Source organism: Marmota marmota, unplaced genomic scaffold, assembly GCF_001458135.2.
Source record: "Marmota marmota marmota unplaced genomic scaffold, marMar, whole genome shotgun sequence".
Lineage (NCBI taxonomy): Eukaryota > Metazoa > Chordata > Mammalia > Rodentia > Sciuridae > Marmota > Marmota marmota.
The window spans coordinates 17,220,458-17,239,878 of record NW_025999999.1 but is presented as its reverse complement, the minus strand read 5'-3'; the positions used below and the strand labels follow the sequence as shown (position 1 = coordinate 17,239,878).

At 45.6% G+C, this 19,421-nt stretch overlaps 1 protein-coding gene across 5 annotated transcripts in view; it reads left to right on the top strand.

The window, feature by feature from the left end:
* The window catches only part of LOC107149901 (nebulin related anchoring protein), a 70,235-nt gene that overhangs the window by 21,714 nt on the left and 29,100 nt on the right, over positions 1 to 19,421 (top strand). For all 5 annotated transcript variants that reach the window (XM_015494812.2, XM_048807363.1, XM_015494813.2 and 2 more), the window contains 10 exons: positions 3,007 to 3,105; positions 4,050 to 4,154; positions 5,261 to 5,368; positions 5,616 to 5,717; positions 8,416 to 8,613; positions 9,369 to 9,473; positions 12,355 to 12,453; positions 14,353 to 14,457; positions 15,872 to 15,979; positions 17,975 to 18,286. In XM_015494812.2, coding sequence (XP_015350298.2) covers positions 3,007 to 3,105; positions 4,050 to 4,154; positions 5,261 to 5,368; positions 5,616 to 5,717; positions 8,416 to 8,613; positions 9,369 to 9,473; positions 12,355 to 12,453; positions 14,353 to 14,457; positions 15,872 to 15,979; positions 17,975 to 18,286 — 1,341 coding nt within the window. The remainder of the gene's footprint in view (positions 1 to 3,006; positions 3,106 to 4,049; positions 4,155 to 5,260; positions 5,369 to 5,615; positions 5,718 to 8,415; positions 8,614 to 9,368; positions 9,474 to 12,354; positions 12,454 to 14,352; positions 14,458 to 15,871; positions 15,980 to 17,974; positions 18,287 to 19,421) is intronic.

Sequence of the window (19,421 nt, the reverse complement as noted above, 5' to 3'; positions counted from 1 at the left end):
TTTGGGGGAAATCCATTTGCAAGAGCATTTGTGTCCTCTCTGTCTGTTAGCATTAAAAGTGGTGAAATAACTATGAAATTAAATAAAGCATGGGCCCTTAATTAGAGAGCATTCCCTTTAGATGGATTTTATAAACACTAATAGAATTAAAATGAGACTCTATATTAAGCGAAGAAACCCTTCAGAATGTAGATTGGAGCAATGGCCAGGCATTTGTGATGTTGCAAAGATGTGATTAATCATGGAGACTGTTAATTATGTCCTGCAGAGAAAAGTAATTGTACTCTGTGACATACTTAATGCAGAATTATCGGGAAGGAAGATGCCATTTAAAAAATATAGTTTTCATGACATTTTATCATGCATAATTCTGAATTCTAATAGACTCCATTATGAGTTGATAAGTTTTCACTCTGAATTAATGCATTAGGAAGTCACAGTACTGTAATCTCATTAATAGTTGACTTTGAAATGACTTTGTATTTCCTAGTTTTTCCTATGCACTCAGGACACAGACAAACTTTTCTCCTTGAATCATGGAATAAAAAGTATAAAGAGGTGCTATCCTTGACTCCAAATCCAACAAAAAAACACTCTGAGGCCCAGTGTATTTTTCCTAGATCCTGTTTTAGAGGTTAACTTGTAAGTCATCCGTTTTTACATGGAACACATTTCCCTGTCTAAAGCAATACTAGCTCTGGCTATGGGGAACCTCTCATCCATATACCAGGTGAACAGTCCAAGCACACTAGCTTTGGCAAACCAGGTTTCTAGTGCATAGATTAAGAGCCACGCCTGGGATTCAAATCCAAGCTCTGACATTAGTAAGTCACCTGAGGTCTCTGTGCCTTAGTTTGCACATTATAAGGTAGGGATGATAGTAGTGCCTACTGTTAGGGTGGTTGGGAGAATTAAATAAGTTATGTGTGAGAGACTTGGAGCACTGCCGGGGACACAGTGAGTGTCCTGGTGTTGGTCATGACAGACAAGAATGAAGGGAGTACAGACCAGGGAAGACAATGGCATACGAGCAGCAGCCAGCAGACCCAAAGTGGCCATTAGGTCTATTTCATTTGCATCCCTGAATTTTAAAAATATTAAATTGTTTTCCAGCATTTAAAACTGCAGGATTTTTCATGATAATATGTATTTCTGGCTTCTTTGGAATAATTGGAATGTCCCACAGATATTGGTGGCCTTCAGGCTGCAACTCCCCGACATGGGCTACCATCTCAGGGAGGCAGCACCCAGAGATAGCAACAGGTGGACAAAAGGACAAAGACATAAGGCTGTAGTGTAGATAGACAGGAGATGGGCTGGGGCCCCTGTGAAGGGCAGAGCCAGCTGCCGAGAGCAGACGGGTGGCCATGACTGCAGGTCCAAACAGAGATGGCAGTAGACAGTGGGGACACAGTAAGGGGTGTGGGGTTCCTAGGCAGGATGCAGCCCCACAGCAGCTGCCATCTACTGTGGGATCCTGGGTGGGGTTGGGGGCTTCAGGGAATACACCAGAGATGTGCAATGTGCCTGGGGGAAGTTTGGTGGTGATCAGCCCCACAAGCCAAGCCAGGGCCTAGCAGGCTCAGGGCCCTGACCTGGAGCCTATGGGCAGATAGGCTCAAGTGTCTCGAGGGACTGTGTCATTTAGGGTCCTGGAAGCAAGGACCCATCAGCAATACCTACGTGCTCACTCTGCACAGGCATCTGTGACAGTTGAAGGAATGAATGAGTGAACAAGTGGACGGGTGGGAGGGACCAGGAAGGTGTAAGGGAAGAAGGGCAGGATTAGGGATGAGTTGACTTCTTCTTTTACCTGGATTTCCAGCTAGCCTGCGTGTGCAATTACTCAAAAGAGTCCTTAACCATCCAAACCTACCCTCATTTCTTTCACCCCAGATCTCCTTCCTGCTAGATAGGTTTGGGGGCCTCCTGCTCCGCTCAGCTCAGCACATCCCCTGCCCACCTGCTTTAAGCTGCACACCTGGGCCTTTACTCCCCGGCTCCAGTTCCCTTTGCCTGGGAGGTGCATCTTGGTCAGGTGTGTTTGGAGGAAGACATGATTGGATGAATACGGTTTCATGTGCAAATAGCTAATAACCCTTCACTCTCTAAAAAGCAATTTGCATTCTCAAAAGAGAAAATTCACTAGTCCCAAATATCTTGAAATGGGAAGCCTGGTGCTGGAAATCCCGCCTCCTCCCCTTCTGAACTCACTGCTTCCATTGAAGTGCTGAGCTAAGAGCAGTTTTCTTGGGAACTCTCACCAAGTGGAAGTGAGGGCCAGGCAGGGGCTGGTGCACAGCTGCAGTCACCCTAGGCTGTCCCTGTGAGGGGCCACTGATGCTCCTTTGCTTCCCACTCAGAGAAGGGTGGACTTGTTTTCTCTCAGATGGGCGTGGGTGGACTTGTTTTCTCTCTTTCATTTTCCTTTTAAACATCCCTTTTTTGTGAGGAATAAGACATACAGAAAAGCATAGCAAGTGCAGACATTCACCTTGAATTTTTATAAAGTGACCGTGTGCAGATCTTCCTTGAGAATAACCCAGGAATCGCATTATTGGGACATGGAAATGTGTATTTGCCAAAATGCCATACCGTTTTCCAAAGCTATTGTGCCAATCTGCACGTCTGTCTGTGGCATTATAAGGGTTTCTGTAGCACCACGTCCTTGCCAACACTTGATATTCTCAGCAATTTTAATTTTCTCGCTTCAGGTGGATGTGGAAGTATATCCTGTTGTGATTTTAGTGTGCATATCTCAGGTTCATAACGTGGACAAGCAGCTCTTCCTGTGTCCACTGGCCAGTGAGTGGGCCTCTTTTTTGAGTGTGCTATTTTCCTGTCTGTTGGCTCAGGATGTCTGTTGGCATCCAGTTGAAATCTTTGGTTCTTTTTCTAATAATTTGAGAATCACCAATTGGTTGGGTTGGGGAAGGGACCCAAGCAAATCTTAGAGAAGAAAAAGAAAAAACCAAGTGACATCTCTCTGTGCCTGTTTTTACCTAGGTCAACTACAGGCAAAGCATCGACAAGCTGAAGTACAGCTCTGTGACCAATACTCCGCAGATTGTTCAGGCCAAAATCAATGCCCAGCAACTGAGCCACGTAAGTCACCTGCCCCAGCCCGGCTGGATGTGGGGGTCTTGTGATCACTGTGAGGCCTCTGAACATCTAACTCCCAAAGATTTGACTTTTAATAACAGCATCATGTCTTCTTATGGCCACGAAATGATCCCCCTCAAAAAATTTTTATTATGGAAAATTTCAAATGCATTCAAAAGAGAATAACATAATGAATCCTCATGTACCTGATCCTCAGATTCAGCAAGTACCCACTCATGCCACATCCTGCTTCATCTATAGACCCACCCACACACCCCCCTATTATTTTGAAGAAAATAACTTAATCATAAATATTTTACATATGTGAATCTTTAAAAGATGAAAAAGTTTAAACATGTTTATACCATTTTAATACATCACACCAAAACAACAAACAAGACGTCCTAACAATAATCCTTAATGTCACCAGTGTCCAAAGTTCAGAGTTAGTTTTTGGTCAAGACTACATCTTAAATGATGCTGTGTCCTTCCTTAAGGAATCACACACCTGGCTAGCTTGTGTGTGTGTGTGTGTGTGTGTCTGTGTGTCTGTGTGTTTTAAGATGGCTCTTTCTTCAAATGAGCATTTGGTAATTTCTTATTGAGGATCTACCCTACATACGGCAAAATGTTCAGCACCACAGCAAGTTACAAACATTAGTTTCATACCTTCAAGGGCTTGTAAAGGGAGTTGGTGAAGTTGTCGCAGGGGTCTCTTTTTTAAACACACAATTTTGAGCGTGCCTTTGAGTTGTTTATGTTTTCAATCGGCCCCTTCTATCTATTAATTAGAAACATTCCCCAGATTACAAGCTTCTTTGTAAAATGCCTTTTCCAGAAATTCTTTCCTAGTGATGGATCTCAGGGGAAAGTGGGAAAGAGTGTCTCCCCCAAAGTTCTCCTTTTGCCCATACAAAAAACCTGCAGCCATGTTTTCAATCCCTCAGGTGAATTACCGCGCTGACTATGAGAAAAACAAATTGAATTACACACTGCCGCAGGATGTGCCTCAGCTGGTGAAGGCCAGAACTAACGCTGAACTCTTCAGTGAGGTGAGCAGACAATGGGGAGGACACAGAGGGGGACGTGGGTGGATGTGAACGTGAAGGATCCGGCATGGTCCAATAGCAGGGAACCTTCTATTCCTAAGAGAGGTTCGTCAAAGGCATCCATTGCATTTTAATTTTGAACTTTGCCATCTTGTGGCATCCATTCACTAGGGACGAATTGGTCAGAGCAACTCAATTCTCATTACCCGAGCACATGTATGGCCTGTGAGAACACTGTACAACCATCATCAGCACCATCATCGCCATCACCCTGGTGACTTCTGACTGGTGACTTGCTGTGTGAACAAAACACAGACTTCAAGAACAATCTTAATTGCTAGAGTCTTGCAGAGTCATTGGTGGGCTGTGATTAGGCTTCTCCTTCCAGATTGGATTTGTGGGACAGGAGAAAATAACCCCAGAACTAATGTTTTTTTGAAAACCAGTTCTATACTGGAGCAGCTGGTATGATGTGACGTGATAGGATACAGAGTCAGCATAACCCTCAGGAGCTGTTGTAGGGACACAGTTGTTGGCATGGGCTTTGAGATTTGGTAGACCTGGGTTTTAGATATAGGTACAGACAGTTTTTACCTGGGTGACCCTAGGTAAGTTCTTCAATTTCTCTGAGCCTCGAAGGCCTAATGAGAAGATTTGCAGTTAGTGAGTTAATGCATTTAGGTCAGCACCAGCAAACCATAGCTGCTGTTACCATGGCAATATCAATACCTTCTATGTCAAGGGCACTTGGCCAGGTCAGCATTTGTTACCGTATACCATATCTAAGTCATTCTCACAGCACCTCTGAGAAAGAGGAGATGGTATTCTTTTTTTTTTGTAAATGGTAAAATCAAAGCCCAAAGATGTAATTACCCGTAGTCACATGACCAAGAAATAATAGAGCTTTGTCCTGAACTGTCCATGTGGCCCTCTAGCTAAGGAATCAATGAACTGTGTTAATAGTTATTATTACTATTTTTATAATAGCACCCAAGGACTCTGGCCTGTAAGTTGTTAAAGAAACCTTCTTTCCTTAAAGAAAAATTGTCTTCAACTTTTGGGAGGACTGTAGGTAGCAATTCCTGCTCACCTGTGTTTTTGTTTGTTAGGTTAAGTACAAAGAAGGCTGGGAGAAGACAAAGGGGAAAGGATTTGAGATGAAGCTGGATGCCATGTCTCTGTTGGCCGCCAAAGCCTCGGGGGAGCTTGCTAGCAATGTAGGTTTTCTCTCATTAACTCAGAAATGGATAAGGAATGGTTCCAATAACGTGTCAGTGGCCCTGCTGAAAAAAAAAATAATGACTGTTAACATTGTAAACATCGCAGTACTTTAATCTTCTTCTGGATCCACGGAAGACGGGGAGGTGTTTTCTCAGAATAGTTCTCCTTGCATTTGTTAAACCGAGCCCCTTGGATGGCAAGGTTTCTCTCTCACTCACAGTAGACTTTCTTTTTTCTCTCAAGATTAAATACAAAGAAGAATATGAGAAAACAAAAGGCAAAGCCATGGGAACAACCGACTCGAAGCTTCTGCACTCCCTGCAGGTGGCCAAGATGAGCAGCGAGGTAGATTCCCTTTCCACCACCCCCCTCCCCCAGCCCTTTACCTAAAGTTATGTTAATTTCAAAGTTTTTCCTGGCAACTTCACCTGGTCATTTAGGATAGCACCAGCAAACCGTATTTTTGATTTCTTATTATTATTGATTTCTGCCTGCAACTCTTTTCTTTCCTGACTTGTGTAAGAGGTTTGCTCGCTTTCTTTATTTTACTGAGCATGCTCTTCTTTTAAAGTAGAGGAAGAGTGTAGCCTAACCGTGACAGCCTCTGCCGATCAAGGTACAGAGGTGTTTGGCCACAGTTATTTAATCCACACAGGTTTACCAAGCAGTTACTATGGGCAAAACACTTATGAGACACTGGGAGCTCCTAATGAGTTTCTCCCTCATGGAGCTTAGTTCTGCTGGGAAAGTGGCTTAGTCTATTTTTTTTTTTCTATAATAGAATATGTGAGACTGGAAATTTATAGAGAAGGAGGTGGTTTATTCAAGACTGCATTTGGTGAAGGCCTCATGTAGCATCACCGTGGTGGGAAAAGTGGGCAGGCAAGAGAGTACCTGCAGCAGGGAGAATACAAGTGTGGCCTTGCTCTTCATAGCACATTCTTTTTTTTTAAGTGCTCAAAAATCTATTAATCAGATAAGCATAGTTATAAGTATCAGTACATATTTTATAAATATTAATATAAAATATGAATTGCAGAATACAGCATGCTAGTCTATATAATAATCTCTGATGTTTATATCACAATGTAGTAGCCCATTCTTGTGATGACTAGTCCGGTCCCATGAGGGGGAGAACCAGCTCCCTACTGAGACACAGTGTCTTCTCATGTGGCTCCCCTCCACATGACCCAAACACCTACCACCAAGCCCCACTTCCCCACTGCCTCATTGAGGGATTAAGCCTCCAAATGTGTTTTGGTGATGGGAAACCATGTTCAAATCTAGCAGGGAGCTAGGCAGTAAGCATCTCACTCATTGTGGTGATGTTCTGGAAGAATCCTGCAATCACAACATACATGGTATTCAAAGTGTTTACCAAACAACCAGGACATCCCAGGCTCCAACCAATAAGAATGATACTTCTTGTAAACAACTCTGGTGGCTGGAGATTAACCATGATAAATATCACTTACCAAAGGTCCAGTCGGGGGGATCCTTCGGGGAAGGAGAGCGTGGCTAGAAGGGACACACCTAGTTCCTAATAGAGTCTTCCCTGCCAACACTGAGCAGGCAGAAAGGGCCCACAAGCCCTTTGAGTTCCTGCTGTATGACCACTGCTCAAAGCTGCAAAGGCAGCTTATGCAGCTCTGAAGGTACAGGTGGACATAATTACCCGACAAAGCCCTTAAGAGGTCATGACTTAGCTGGGCACATGGCACACGCCTGTAATCCCAGTCGTTCAGGAGGCTGTGACAGGAGGATCGTGAGTTGAAAGCCAGCCTGAGCAAGGCACTAAGCAACTCAGTGAGACCCTGTCTCTAATAAAATACAAAATAGGGGCTGGGGTTGTGGCTCAGTAGTTGAGTGCCCCTGAGTTCCATCCCTGGTGTATCCCTCCCATCCTGACAAAAAGAGGTCATGATTTGAATGGAATATGTGCATTGGCCTCTGGGTTGCCTCTGGATGTGTCTACAGAGCAAGCCCTGTGAAATGCAGTCATGAAGCATAAAGAGGCATGGAGAATTTGGCTTAGTTTAGACAGAGAATGAATTGGTATTCTTATGCAGTTGGAGCAACTGAGGGTCATAAAGATGGTATCTTGCCCAAAGTCATAGGTAGTCAGGATAGAGATTAGACCCCAGAGCTCGTGCTAGCTGGCCTACCTCCTTCTACTCCAGCACCCTACCTTCCCCACCACATGCCATACTCATCTCTCACCTCCATCACTATGATCACCACCAATACCGCCACCATAATTACCACCACACTACCATCATCACCTCCATCATCACCACCATTACCACCAAGCTCTTTATTACCACCACCACCGCCAGACCACCATTCTCACCATCGCCACCATCATCATCATACCAGGATCCCCATCACCATCATCATGGCAACCATTACCACCATGAACCACTATCATCACCATCAGGACCACCATCTTCACTATCATGGCAACCATTGTCACCATCATCAGCATCATTACCACCATCATCAGACATCATCATGGCCACCCTCATCACCAACATCATCATTGCATCATTACTGCATCTCCTCACTGTCATCCTCATCATTTACATTTATCATGTGTTTGCTGTGTGACAGTCCCTGGACTAAGCACATGTCTGCTCCTCTTTCATATACTTATTACAACCGTTTCAAGGAAAGTGAGCCCTCAGGGAGGTGACATACCTTTCCAGAGGTTTCCCAGCTGGTAAAGGACAGATCAGGCTTGAGCTCAGGCTTGACTGGCTCTGAAGCCCAAGCTTTGTAATTGTGCTTCTGCAGATAGAGTGCCCTCCTGGAGCAGCCAGGTAAAAAGAGTTAAGATCCATAATCGAGAGGTATCCCAGAGACAGGTGGAGCCACAGCAGCCTGCAACACTGGCTTACAGAGCTAAGCTCTGGGTCAGAGCTTTCTTACAGATGGGTGGCATTGAAGGTACCCATTCCTCCTGAAAGCCTGGGAATCTTGTGTTTTCACATCACTTCTGCAAGAGCAGCCTTTAGGTAATGGGCCTTGCTTTGGTACACCCCAGGTTGAATACAAGAAAGGCTTTGAAGAGAGTAAGACCCACTTTCACCTGCCCATGGATATGGTAAACATCAGGCATGCTAAGAAGGCCCAAGCTCTTGCCAGTGACCTGGATTACAGGAAGAAGCTGCATGAATACACCGTGCTGCCTGAAGACATGAAGACTCAGTGGGCCAAGAAAGCCTACGGGCTCCAGAGCGAGGTGAGCCCTCCCTCACTGGCAGCTGTGCCCACATCTCACAACTAGATACACTCTCCGTTTGAACTTGTGCATGAGACTATTACATAACTCAGAGGACTAGGAGGAACTTCTGGAGATGTTGGGCTCAGGGAGGACAGGAAGGAGGCCGACTCGTGACAGCACAGACTCAGGTGTGATGGATGGAGGTGTGGGGCTCAGAGCCAATGGGGAAAGTTAAGATGTGTTGGCACAAGCAAAGGGGAAACAAATCTTGGAAATTTAGCAGGTTGACAAAGAAGGTCCTTGGTCAAAATATGTGAGAACTGGTCTTTAAAAATTTATTAAAAATTTTTTGAATTTATTAAAATTCTTTTGAATTTAAATTTTAAGAAGCCTACAATTTATCCAAAGAGTAATTTCAAATTTATTAAAATTTTTTAAAATTTATATTTGTTCTTTTTAGTTATACACGGCAGTAGCATCTATTTTGATATATTTTTTGTAAGCATGGAATATATATTAATTCTAATTGGGATGGAGAAATGGCCTTTCTGTTAAAGTTGTGGTGTTTGAACACTTAAGTAGGACAGGATATTCTTACTACGAGGCAGGCCCAATGGCTTTACCTCCCAAGCAGAGAGGAGGGGGCATAAGGGAGGAGGGGGCAGTTCTTCTGGGAGAAAAAATGCAGCATCGAGAGCTTCCTGACTCTTGCACCAAATTTGTCCTGTCTGCACCTGTGTCTGTGCTGAGAGCCGGTGGTGTTTCTCTTGCAGCTACAGTACAAGTCCGACCTGGCGTGGATGAAGGGAGTCGGGTGGCTGACTGAGGGCAGTCTCAATTTGGAACAGGCCAAGAAGGCTGGACAACTGGTCAGCGAGGTAACCTGAGCTTATGCGCCTGGCTTTCAGTCGTTCTCAGCCCAAGTCACCGAGAGTGACCTTAGCGTCTGATTCCTCCTCCTCACCCCAAGCTTTTATTTTAGATGTGATTCATGGGAGAGTACTTCTTCATTTTACATTTGCAGCGCATTCTGAACTAACTTTCTACACCCTTAAACTTCCTGGAGAGGGATTTTTAAGAAGCCTACAATTATCCAAAGAGTAATTTCATACAGAAAGATTGTGCAGGTTGAGCATCCCTAGGCTAAAAGCCTGAAATCTGAAATGCGCCCAAATCCAAAAGTTTTTAAGCACTAACATGATGCCCCAAGTAGTAAATTCCACACCATGAGACTTTGTTTCACATATAAAAGTATTTAAAATATTGTATACTCTGGGGCATAGTGGTGCATACCTGTAATTCCAGCAACTCAGGAGCCCAAGGCAAGATTATTATAAGTTGGAGGCCAGCCTCAACAACTTAGTGGGACCCTGTCTCAAAATCCCCTGGATACATTCCCCAGTAACACACACACACACACACAAAAAAAAATTATATAAAATTACATTGAGACTATGTGGATGAGGTATATGTGAAACATAAATGAATTTTTTTGTTTAGATCTGGGTCCCATTCCCATGATACCTCTTTATGTCCATGTGAATATTCCAAAATCCAAAAACATCTGAAATCCAGAAAAGGCATTTTGGATTAAGGGAAACTCAACTGGTAATGTTTTTCTTCTGTGAGGAGGATGTGATTGCTTCTGAATCAGAGTCTGATAATTGCAGTGAGCATTCTTTTTATGCCTGGGCCTTAACTGCCTTGCTGACTTCAGACACGTCACTCACTATCCTGACCCCTTTTTCCTGGTATTAAAATGAGAAGGTTGAACAGGACCGTCCCCAAGGGCCCTGGAGCCCTAAGCCTGTGCATCTCTTTATGCCACGGAATGGCAGCAGGCAGAAGAGGACTTTGGAAGGACATTTAATTTGGAAGTGTGACTATTTCAGGAACTTTGTTTGGGATCTTCAAAAGGGATTCTTGTCTCAGTGCCAGGAAGGCTGAGTCGGCATATCTCTTGCAAATGATAATAATAGTGATCAAATAGGTACCATTATGGACTGATGATAATTGGTGCATTTGATTGACCACTTTGAGTGCATTAATGCAAACTGCTACTTATAGGTTACGACTGTCCTATATGGGTAGATATGATGATACTACCATGATATTACCATTTTATGTATGAGTAAAGTGAGACTTGAGTCAAACTTTAGGTGGGTAGCAACCTGGGGTTTGTACCCAGCTTGGGAGACCTAGTGCCCTAACTGTTGTCCACTAGGCAACAGGTAATGTTGCCAAAAGCATATTTTGTCATTTATTCTTACCTTTCCACTGCCCTTCTCTCAGACAAAGACATTTAGGGCCAGTCTGTATAAATAAGGAAGGTAGAAAGAGAGAAATAATCCTTTGGGGTTCCCACTTCCTAGCTTCCTGGAGACTCGCTCATTTCCAGGTGGAACAATGAAAGCCTGTTCTGTCTTGGATAGGGGTGCAGTCTGGAAGGGGACCCAGGCAGTGGGTCCTTTATCCTCAGGAACATCAATTTCTATCTCACTTCTTGTGCTGGCTACAGATTTTTAAGCTGTTTGGGGCCAAGAGGATTTTTCCCCTTCACTTTTTTTTATATGGCAGAACAGATTTTTGCCTCCTTAGAAAGTAGTTAGTAAGTAAATTTGAGCAAGGCAGAGTCTGGGGTAACTGGAAATGTCAACAATGGAAGAGCAATGTGCTATCACATGGTGAGGGGGTTTTCCTATTCTACACAGTGAAACAAGGAAGGAAAATTTGAAGACTCTTTAGCATATTTTCTTTAGACCCCTTTTTATATAAAAGGGAGGAAATTTGGAGCTCCCAGGGTTCCAATCAGTATTTTGGGTCCAGTTGTTCTATAATGCCCTTGCTAACGTCACTGAGAGTTTGGTGGCCCCAGGCTGTGAGCTCATCTCTAGTGTCCCCACCACCATGTGAAGCTATTGCTACAACCCGCCATCCTCAGAGGCCACCTTTCTCTCCACTTTGGCAGTTCCGGTGGAAAATCCAGAGGAACTAATTAATCTTCAGGAAAGACGAGAAGTTCCCACAGGGAGACAGAATTAGCACATTTGACAATTTGCCAATTAATCTGTGGCTGTGAGACGGGGACACGATGAGAACAAGACCTCCGTGATCTGGGAGATGAGACACTGTGAGGGTGAATCCCACCTGAGCACCAGCCTTCTGCTTGTGGCCCCTGGTGTTCCTCCTTTCTGTAGCCAGTGTTTCTTGGACAATCGTAGTGACAACGATGACAGTGGCAATAGCGAGGTTCTAAACACATGTGCCAAGGACTTGGCTCACATGGGAGGAATAGCACAGAAGCTGCTGCTCCACCCCAGAGAGAAGGAGCTTCTGTTGTCCCTGTGGTATAGTCAGAGCCCGGTGGGCGCAGGTATGTAGGGACACGCCCCGTGCCAGGGAGCTGATAAGAGACACAGGGGAGGTTTGAACCCAGGTCCTTATGGTTGCAAAGGCCAAGTATCTTCCACTTAACCCTCCTATGTCAGAGCTAGATTTATAAAATGCAAATACTTGGTTGCACACAGTGAATTACAGTCTCTGCCACAGGAAAAACTAAAGTTCCCTCCCAGTAATAGCCATGAAAACACCAGCGCAGGCTGACTTGGGGCCATGTGGTCCTGCTGGAGCTTCAGGACCAACTAGAACATTCTTCCCAGGGAAACGCTTGGGTCACAGAAAGTGTGTGCACACATGTGCTGTGTGCATGGTGGTGGGGGGCAGCCCAATTATAATGCTGTGGAGTCCTGTTCCTTTTAGAAAAACTACCGGCAGAGGGTTGATGAGCTGAAGTTCACCAGTGTGACCGATAGTGCGCAGATGGAGCACGCCAAGAAGAGCCAGGAGCTGCAGAGCGGGGTGAGTCCCGGGCTGCCCTCTCTCCACCAGGCTGCTGTGTCATGGGCCTGGGAGTCTTCAGGGACAACAGCAGGTGCTGCCCAGGCAAGACCCAGGAACCAAAGGACCTTCCCCTTAAACAGGCTGGACCCGGCTTTCCTCAGGCTTCCAGGCTGCATCTGGGAACTGGCCACTGGTCCCTGCTGCTTTGCTCACCCCCCTTCTCCCCCAAGTGTTAGAGATGGGTGCAGGACTGTGACCCTTTTCTGCCTTCAGTATTCCGTCTTTCTTTCTTCTTTCTCTTTCTTCTCTCATAAAAGACTATAAATCCTGGAGAAGGACATTTGCCTGTGGGATGTGTGCCGGTCACTCTCATTTGACCTCAAATATGGGCGGCAGAACAGTGAGGCGCCATGTACACTATTTACAGATTAGTGTCCAGCACTGAGTAGATGCCCTCTTCCCTACAGCCTGGCCAGACCCTCTCTAGTTTTCCATCCTAAAGGTCCAGGTCCCCCTGCTGTAAAGGATGCTATCAATGTCACCCGGTCGGTGGAAAGCCACTGTTTGGAAACTCAACTCCAGGGTGGGGGAAGGGAGAGAGAAAGAGCAACAGTGCTGAGTTTTCCGTGGAGGAGAAGTTCACTCCTACTGTCCTTTTGGTCACTGCTCCCTTCCTGGTATCAGTGCCTCCCCATGCATCAAGGTCATGGAGGCACAGAGGGCAGAGTGCTCCTTATCTCTCCCTCCCTCCTGTGCTAATCTGACCCCCTGGTGGGCTATTCTGTATGGCCATGCACAGTGTAAATGACAACAGCTTGGGGAGGTCAGTGGCTTCTGGGGAACAAAGGTATGAAAGTAGAAACCTTGGAGAGGTTTGCAGGTTGGGCCCTAATTTAAACCTAATTTACTCTATTCTGCCACCTAGTGTCTGGCCTGGTGGTTTGTTTCTCTTTACATTGTTTTTGTTTTTAATTGTAGAATATTTGTACCTACTTTTGTGGTACAGTATTGTAATTTGATATATGTGTACTGTTTCAGGCAGCTTTTTGCTGCTGTGACCAAAAGACTTGACAAGAACAGTTTTAGAGGAGGAAAAGTTTATTCGGGGGTCACAGCTTCAGTGATGTCAGTCCACAGAGGGTCAACTCCATTGCCCTGGGCTGGAGATGAGGCAGAACACTATGGTGGACGGGTGTGGTGGAAGAAAGCCGCTCAGGACTTGGTGGACAAGAAGCAAAGAGAGACTAAGCTCAGCTCACTAGGGACAAAATATATACCCCAAAGGCATGTTCCCAGTGACCCACCTCATCCAGCCACACCCTACCTGCCTGTGGTTACCACCCAGTTAATCCATTCAAGTGGATTAAAGCACTGAGTAGATAAAGCTCGAATGACCAAATCATTTCACTTCTAAACTTTCTTGCATTGTCTTACACATGAGCTTTTGGAGGCTACCTCATCTCTAAACCATAACATGTACAATGTGTAATGATCAAATCAGGGTAATTAACATTTCCATCTCCTTAAATATTATCATTCCTTGTTAGCAAGGTCATGTTGGGAATTTTCAAACTCTTCTCTAGTTATTTGGAAATATATAATTAATTGTCCTAGACCATACTTACACTTGTGTATACAACGTTAGAACTACCCTGTGCCATCTGTATTGTGAGACCCATTACCCATCCTCTATCTTCCCTTCCTAGCCTCTACCCTTCCTGGCCTCCAGTGACCTCTGTTCTACTCTCTATGTGAGCTGCTGGTTTTAGTCCCTACAGATGAGTGACGTCATGTGTACTTGTCTCTGTGTCTGGCTTCACTTGGCGCAGTGTCCCCCAGTTTCCCACCTGCTGCAGCAGTTGTAATGCCTTTCCCATCACCCCCACCTGCTTCTGACCCAGTGCTCTCTCCCAACAGGTGGCCTACAAGGCAGAGAACCAGCAGTCTATCCACCAGTACACCATCAGCAAAGATGAGCCTCTCTTCCTACAGGCCCGGGCCAACGCTGCTCACCTCAGCGAGGTACTGCGGGGGGCGTGGGCATCCATGGGCTCTGCTGCTTGTGCCTTTAGCCACGCAGCCCACCAGCCACATTGGTGTTGTCTGTGTCAACAGAGGTGACTGACATGGGGTGGTTCTAAACGTTGCTCCCTAGCACGTCTGGTTCCTGGGCCATGTTCCTGGGGAGGGGCTGGCGACCTTCCCTAGCGATGAGCTGGTGGCGGACTTGAGGCTCTGGGTGGATCCTGGGGTCACAGGGAGTGGTTATTCCAGGGGTTGAAGTTGAGTAGTGGCAGAGAGAGTGGGAAGAGCTCAGAAGTTGACCCTAAATTGCTTGGGTTTAATCCCTGATCTTTCTCTGTCCCAGGGATTTGACCTTGGACAAATTATTTTTTATTGTTGTTCTTTATTATAATTATTCAGTCATACTAACTGTCCAATTAGTGGGCTTCACTGTGACATTTTCCCTTACATGTGTCTGTCCTGCTTGATTGGGGCCGCCCTCCCAGGTGCCCGCTCTTGCCCTCCTCTCCCCGCAGGTCCACTTCTTCTGTCCTATAGCCCATCTTCTGTTTTCTGTTGTCTGGATTTTTTTTTTTTTTTCCAGTTTCCACATAGGAGAGGAAATGTGCGATACTTATCTTTCTGTGTCTGCCTGTCTTACTTAACATGATAACCTCCAGTTCCATACGTTTTGGACAAATTCTTTACTTTGAGTTGTCCCAGGAGTGGAACGAAGCTAGCCTTTCCTTGCTGGTTTTCATGAGGGTTCACTGGGCAGATATGCATCAGGCACTTGGAGGAGCATGCGCAGTGGTTGCCCTCAGGTGGGAGAGTATCCGGAGTCCTGTCTCCCCTGCCTCTCTGTCTTCTAAGGAGGGTCTACTCTTAGCTCTCCATGCAGCTCCCAGGGCTTTGGGGTTCTGATCTGGGGATAGGTGGTGGCGAGGACTGAAAGGAGAAACAAATGCTAAATTGATTCCCACACAGAAAGGGAGGGGGGCTTCCCCAAAACAGACCTGGAAACCGGGAGGTGGGTGTAGAACAGGGAACAGGAGGAAGGAAAGGCCCAGTGGATGGAGAAAGGGTACAGCCAGAGCCCTGCCGCTGGGGGCACGTGGACAGACACAGAGGACAGATTTCCCCCAAATTCTGTGTCGCGCAATGCTGCTCTGCCTGTGGCCTGTCTTTGGGGGCTTCACATATTCCTGATATGTTCAAGGCTTCTGGAGTTTAATGTCTTCTGATTGAAGCCCTGTATGCCGAGGGGTCTTCGGCCGCCGGCAAGGAGGCCTGCGTGTGTTCAGGCTGTGTGAGCCTGGGGCTTTCGGTTTCCAGGGAAGATGTGATTGCGGTTTCCTTGTTAGCAAGGTCATTTCAGAGTCTGGAGAAGCCCTCTCACAGAGGATGATCTCTTGTCTCCTAAATCCCCCAGAAACGGTACAAGAGCAGCTGGGAAAACCAGAAGGCAAGAGGGTTTGAGCTGAGTCTTGATTCCTTGACCTTCCTGGCAGCCAAAGCCAAGAGGGACCTGGCGAGCGAGGTGAGTCAGCCCCCAGAGTGTGGGGGAGTGTGGGGTCCTGCTGCCTAATGTCTGGGAGGGTCTCAAGGAACTGGGGCAGGTTCTTTATCCTCATAAGCCCCAGAGTTCTTATGTGTAAAGGGGGATAATAACCAGCATGGCTACCCTTGCTAGTTCCCTGGGAAAGCACTTACTGGGCCTCTGTGTTGGTAAGTGGTAACTTAGTAATAGTACTAGTAAGAGCAAGAATCCAGGGTCCTCATTTTACAGATGTCCAGAGATGGTCCGTATCTTTCTAATGTGATTTATGATGTTCTATTTCTAAATCTGCTGTAGCCATGGTTAAAAATATAGGCTCTAACCAGGTGCAGTGGTGCACACCTGTAATCCCAGTGGTTTGGGAGACTCAGGCAGGAGGATCTCGAATTCAAAGCCAGACTCAGCAATGGTGAGGCGCTAAGCAACTCAGTGAGACCCTGTCTCTAAATAAAATACAAAATAGGGCTGGGGATGTGGCTCAGTGGTCAAGTGCTCCTGAGTTCAATCCCTGGAACCAAAAAAAGAAACAGAATATAGGCTCTGATGTCAGACCTTGGCTACAACCACAGCTCTGTCACCTCTCAGCACTGTTATTTTGGGCAGATTGTTTAACCCTTCAGTGATTAACTTTCTGGTAAACAGGTAATTGCAAAATGGTCAGGTGGAAATGAAATGAATTGATGTGTATTTATTTATTTGGTACTGGGGATTGAACCCAGGGGCACTTAACTTTTGAGCCACATCCCCAGCCCTTTTGATATTTTATTTTGAGACAGGGTCTTGCAAAGTTGCTTAGTGCCCTGCTAAGTTGCACTGAAGTTGGCTTTGAACTTGTGATTCTCCTGCCTCTGCCTCCTGAGCCACTGGGATTACAGGCATGTGCCACTGCATCCAGGGATGTGTTGTTTTATAGTCCAATGTCATCTGTTATGAGCCTGATGGGAGATAAGGAGTTTGGGTCAGAGCATAAGTCAAACTCTGCTTCCTCCATCATGGAAGTCTTGCTTTAAAAACAAAACAAAACAATAACAACAAAACAAAACAAAAAAAACATCAGTTGAGCCAGTGGCTTGGTCACATGGTTGGTTTTCACTCCGACATGAGCTCCTTACCTTGTAGTCAGCAAGCAACATTTTGCAAACCAGTTTGTGAATGCACTTTGAGTGGCACCTGGTTACCCCATGCCTGGCTCAGTGAGTGTGCAATAAATAGCGGCAGATGTTGATGATGTTGCAGGCAAGAGATCAGGGTGGAGCCCAGGTCTCCTAATGGAGTAGCAAAAATGTTGAAAACAGTGCCACATAGCATAGTGCTACGGTTGCCCAAGCATTTCCCATTGACTCTCCTTCTGGTTCTCTCTGCCCCTGGCCTAGTGAATTCTTCAGTTTTCAGGAAACATACTCTTTTTAATTCCCATATTCCTTGAGCTCCTTTCTTAAATACCAGTTATATGTTGCCTATTCCATGTCTTTTTCATTTCATGACTGCTTTTTAAAAACAATGATCTCACTCTCTAAAAAGATTTAGGGGTGGGGGTATAGCTCAGTGGTGAAGCACTTGCCTAACTTCTATGTCTGAAAAAGAAAAGAATTTAAAAAAAAATTTAAGATTATTTTTGTGGGGGAAAAAATAAACCCAGGCCATTTAAAAATAAATCCCGAAAGAATGATCTCAAATTATTAGAGAGGAGTTGGAATTTCATAAGAAAATTGGTAAAAGACTGATCATAGCTGAGCATTCAGCATTCAGGAAGCTGCCAGAGCTTTTGGGCAGCCAAGGTAAAAAAAAAAAAATAGAATTAATGGGTAATAATATTTTATCTCCTCATTTGATGAAAGGAAATATATCCGTTGTCCAAACTCTAATTCTTTTAGGATTATGTCAAAGGCTTTGTTCTAACTCACATGCCTCCAGTTAGAATCTGAACAGCTCCTGGAGGGGATTCTCACGTCTTGCTGCTCTGCTGCCCTCGTGTAGGTGAAGTACAAGGAGGACTATGAGAAGTCCAGAGGGAAGCTCATCGGGGCCAAGGGTGCACAGGGGGATTCTCAAATGAGCCACTCGCTGCAAATGTCCAAACTGCAGAGCGAATTGGAGTACAAAAAGGGCTTCGAAGACACCAAGTCCCAGTGCCACGTCTCCCTGGACATGATCCACCTGGCGCACGCCCGCCAGGCTCAGCACTTAGCCACAGACATAGGCTACAGGACAGTGTCCCATCACTTCACAGCGTTGCCCACGGACATGAAGGTGGAGTGGGCCAAGAAGGCGTATGGCTTGCAGAGTGATGTAAGCTCTATGTGTGTGTGTGCACGTGGGTGCTAGTGCTGGTGCAAGTGTGTCCCCCACACGCTTCAAGACAAGGTGATGCTATGGGATGCCTGTTTCTGGCTCCCTAAGTGGAAACACCTTAGCTTCCTGCTGGTTTAACCTTTATAGAAATTATGCCCATTTTAAATTCCGCACTAATAGAAAATCACAGAGCTACTTGTTCCTTCTTGGATTCTGATCTACATACGTCTTCCAGGTTTCTTTTGACCACTAGGGAAAATGTATTTGTGACATTCTTAGCTGTGGTTGGCTAAGGGAGAGTGTCACTATGGCTCCTCAGTTTGGGAATGACCAGATGGCCAGCCTTCAAAAACCTTCTCCTTCCCCCTTATGACCCACCGGGTGCCGTTTTCTTTCTGTCTTTAGTAGGCTCTTGTGCAAGAATGTGGGTGAGTAGAAAAGGCGGGTCAGCTGTAGCCAGACTGTTCCACACATGTGTGTGCTCATGTGTTTGTGTGTGTGAGTGTGTGTACTCACACTTTTTTTTCTGGGCAAGACTGTTTCATGATCCACAGATGATAGGCTAGTTGGGAGAAGTGTCCATTTAAATAACTGTCCATTAAAAGTACTCCTTCAATGGCAAGTAAAGAAATGAGAAACATCTTCCTCCTGCCCCCTACCATGGTGGAGGGCAGGAATTGGCACCGTGGGAAGCCTCGGATGTCTTGTGAAATTCCCTCCAATAGCTCCCGCCTGAGTTCTGTTACGAATTCTCATTTATTTCTCCCCTTCGTGTCATTTTAAACAAGAAAACTGGAAGTGCAGACAATGAGGATGCGCTTCTTTCCGAGGTAGACCTGAGTCCCCGTAATGAGGGCCAAGGTGGGTTTGGTCCCTCCTGCTCTACCCCCAGGAGTGTGGGCGGGGCCTAAAGCCCAGCTCCACAGGGAGGGCTCCAATTAAAGAGGAAATTAATTTACATTTGGAAGCCCTACCTGTGACTGTGCAGAAATGGATAAGACAAGAGTGGCATATGATTTGACTCAGCTGGCACCAAGGGGACATCGGGAGCCGTTAATAGCCCTTTAAATGTCTGTGCACCAACAATGGCCTGCCTTTTTTTTTCTTTCTTTCTTTTTTTTTTTTTTTTTTT